The sequence below is a fragment of the Pholcus phalangioides genome, unplaced genomic scaffold, assembly GCF_987345545.1.
Source record: "Pholcus phalangioides strain wild (caught in Gottingen) unplaced genomic scaffold, Ppha-v1.0 ptg000041l_1, whole genome shotgun sequence".
NCBI classification, from domain to species: Eukaryota; Metazoa; Arthropoda; class Arachnida; order Araneae; family Pholcidae; genus Pholcus; species Pholcus phalangioides.
Genome location: NW_028301627.1, coordinates 4,914,428 through 4,917,603, shown reverse-complemented (window position 1 = coordinate 4,917,603; position 3,176 = coordinate 4,914,428). Strand labels below are relative to the sequence as shown.

The 3,176-nt window shown below is 38.3% G+C and overlaps 1 protein-coding gene across 1 annotated transcript; it reads right to left on the bottom strand.

Moving 5' to 3' along the window:
- Positions 1 to 350: 350 nt before the first annotated feature.
- LOC149065121 (uncharacterized) lies at positions 351 to 983 on the bottom strand. Its single transcript, XM_089254298.1, has 2 exons — positions 975 to 983; positions 351 to 881 (listed from the first exon to the last, which is right to left on the bottom strand). The coding sequence occupies exons 1-2, from the start codon at positions 981 to 983 to the stop codon at positions 351 to 353; spliced, it is 540 nt and encodes a 179-aa protein (XP_089110424.1).
- Positions 984 to 3,176: the final 2,193 nt, after the last annotated feature.

Here is a 3,176-nt window from a genome sequence, read left to right as displayed (position 1 = left end):
ACGAAAAGTTTAGACGTTGTCGGTTTGCCGTTGCCTTTGAAAGGTAAGATTGATATATCAGCTCCAGAGTCAATTAAAAACTTCTTGCCGCTTTTCCTTTCCATAATGAACAAACGGCTATGGTGAAGACTGTTATCGTTGCCACCGCATGCTGTTACTGCGGGAGGCTTGGACAGTTCCCTGAATATTCTGAGCGTTGTAAGCACTGGGGGACTTACATCTGAAAGCTTTATCTCCGAACCTGCTATATAATAATAACACACATCAGTGTTTTCATCGGACTCCCGATGTCGTGAGCGGTTCCTAGAACCAGAATAACGTCGGTCTCGACTGGAGTTTCGATACCGATTCTAGCTGTTCCTCGGATACCTGTCCAACTGCTCGACTCTTTTAGTCAGCTCCGAGATTTGCAGTTTAAAGTCCCTTATCTTCGAACAAGACGAGGCTTCTGCTACATGACCAAAATCGGGTTCGGTGAGCTCAGCTACTCGATCAGCTAACTCGGCTAGCTTGTCCAGTTCTTTGCTGCTGGCTGCTAACACCGTTTGTATACTCTTTGGTAGCCGTTGAAGCCACAAATTTTTGAGGAGAGTCTCATCGCTAATTCGCCCTGTCGAAAGCTCGCGCATTTTACGTAGCAACATGCTAGGCGTTTCATCACCTAGGAATAGATCTTGTAACAATATCTTGACCTCTTTCGCGGCTGAATGTTTATATACACTGAGAAGTCTCTCCTTGACTTTTGAGAACGGATCCGATGCGCGAGGATCGAAAACAATGTCACTTACCGTTGACAAGATTTCCACATCTAGGCTGTTGACTAGGAAGTTATACTTCGTTCCTTCGGCCTCAATATGGTTGATCTTGAAGGCAGCATCGAGCTGGACGAAAAAAATTTTGATCTATGAAATATAATTTGTGTACCAAAGAAAATACACAAAAAAGCTTATTTACACAGATTTACCATAAACTACCACATACATTCCGGAAACAGGGAACATTGAGCACGATACACAGAAATCGTAGCCCACGTCGATAAGACACTCGGCTAAAGTACCAAAAGGATGATTATAGGTGTCGCGAGTTCGAACCGTTGTTCGTCCTTGTCAGAAACCTTCCTGACAAAGGCATAAAACACAGAAACGGGGACATGACCCAGCACTTCCTAGAGGTAGAAAGCCTCTGCACTGTTTGCCAAAAACTTCATTCAGACTACCTAGCAAGTTTGCCACATTTTGAAACACGGTATCCTATTTCGTTTCTTCTTATTTTAGCGTAGAATCTTCCTGATTGGCTCACAAATACTGCATAGTGATTGGATGTGGGGCATAGAAATCGCCAATTCTGGGCCCGATCATTTCTTTTCCTCGCAACGATGATACTGGCACGAGCAGGGAATTTTTTCCCCTTGGATATTCTCATGGAAAATGGACCACTTACTGACGTCACAAGCAGACTGCGGAGACCTTCCATCTCTAGGAGGTGCTGCGTGACCACCGAAAAAGATTGCTACCGCAGGGAGTCCCACGCCGAGGAGTTAGCGCACAAACCTCTCGGTGAGTAGAAAAAAAGCTGCCTTATTATCTTATAATCACTTATTGTATCATTTATTTTAACAGCTTGCTTTCTGTTTTCAAGATAACTCTTTAGCCAGTTAAAAACTTTCCCCCTTAAACCTGTTTTGTAAAATTTTTCAGTAATACGTTTTAACGAACACTATTCTAATCCCTCAAATAAGTTTACATAGGAACAATGCAAACAACCTGAAATTCATAACGAAATTTCGTTATAACGAAGTGATTTCTCCGGTCTCTTGGAGTTCGTTATAACGGGATTCAACTGTATATCATGATCAATAATCCTCAAACACTTTCTTTATAAAATGTGGGGGCCATTTCTGTATTCATAGTTTTTCGGAAACCAAACTGTGAACTTGGAAAATAAGTTTTTAATAAGAAAACCGACAATTTGATTTATTTATTTGAAATACAAAGGAACAGGTTTAAAAACCAATTACAGCTTGCAGTAAAAATAAAAACTAGCACAGAATAAAAAATACGACTGCGTGATAAAGTAACAAAATTACGCAAAATACAAAATTTCTACATGAAAGATGTATGCAACGCAATCACAGCAAAAATCTTCCAAATTCGGTAACAGGCGAATGAAAAATATCCGGATGTCGAGGAAGCTGATTACAAAATTCGGAAAATCTGTTTAAAGCACAGTAATTACTAATATTAGTATTGAAAGATTTAGTTCGGGGTTGTGAGCGGTTCTATCTATCTATCTATCGATTGAATGATTTGACGGCAAATCATTAGGTCTTTCATTGTGGCATTTAATAATGAAACAGATTTCGTTAAGAATGGGGCATGCAATAAATTTGTTGTAAACAGATTCTTTAAAAAAGACGAGCAAATTATATCTGCATTTTTGTAAACTAATGCCAATGAAATTGTTTTGTAGATGAGTTTCACATAGAATATTGTTATAAGGACCATGTTTTTGAAATATATTAATACCTTTATATACACTATATACAGTAGAACCTCTCTTAACGGACACCTCCCGTTAACGGAAACTTTTCGGGTCCCCGATCCTATGGAATAGAGCTTTAATGTATTTCACTCTCCATTTTAGCGAACATTCTCGATAGTGGACAGTAAAATTAGACAATATCTTTTTCAAACTAATTTGCGAATTTTAGATCATAAATGGGGAATTCATCATACTCAACGGTGGTTATATATAATCCCAAGCGTATTGCTCGTATTGGTGAGTATGATAATCCGTCAATTAATTACTTGATTAACTGAACATTATGCTCCAGGATGACGATTCCGAATGGTAATGTTGGTTTTGTTTGCCCACGTTGGTATGTGAAGAAAGCCAACATTACAAGACTGATAATGTTGTTATGAACGTTTATTTCTTCTTCACACTTATTTTAATTTTCATTGCGAAATAGGTATAGTGCACGTACCATGTACGGGTAAAAATAATTCATGGGTTTAACGAAGTGAAAAAGGTTATAAATTTTTCCATATTTATTAGACATTGTTTGGAAATTGTGCATAATCACCGGTAAAAGTGATAAATGTAGTGAAATTTGTTCAAACTGTCCTTATCGAGACAATTAATGATTATGCATAGCCACCATTGTATAATTTTTA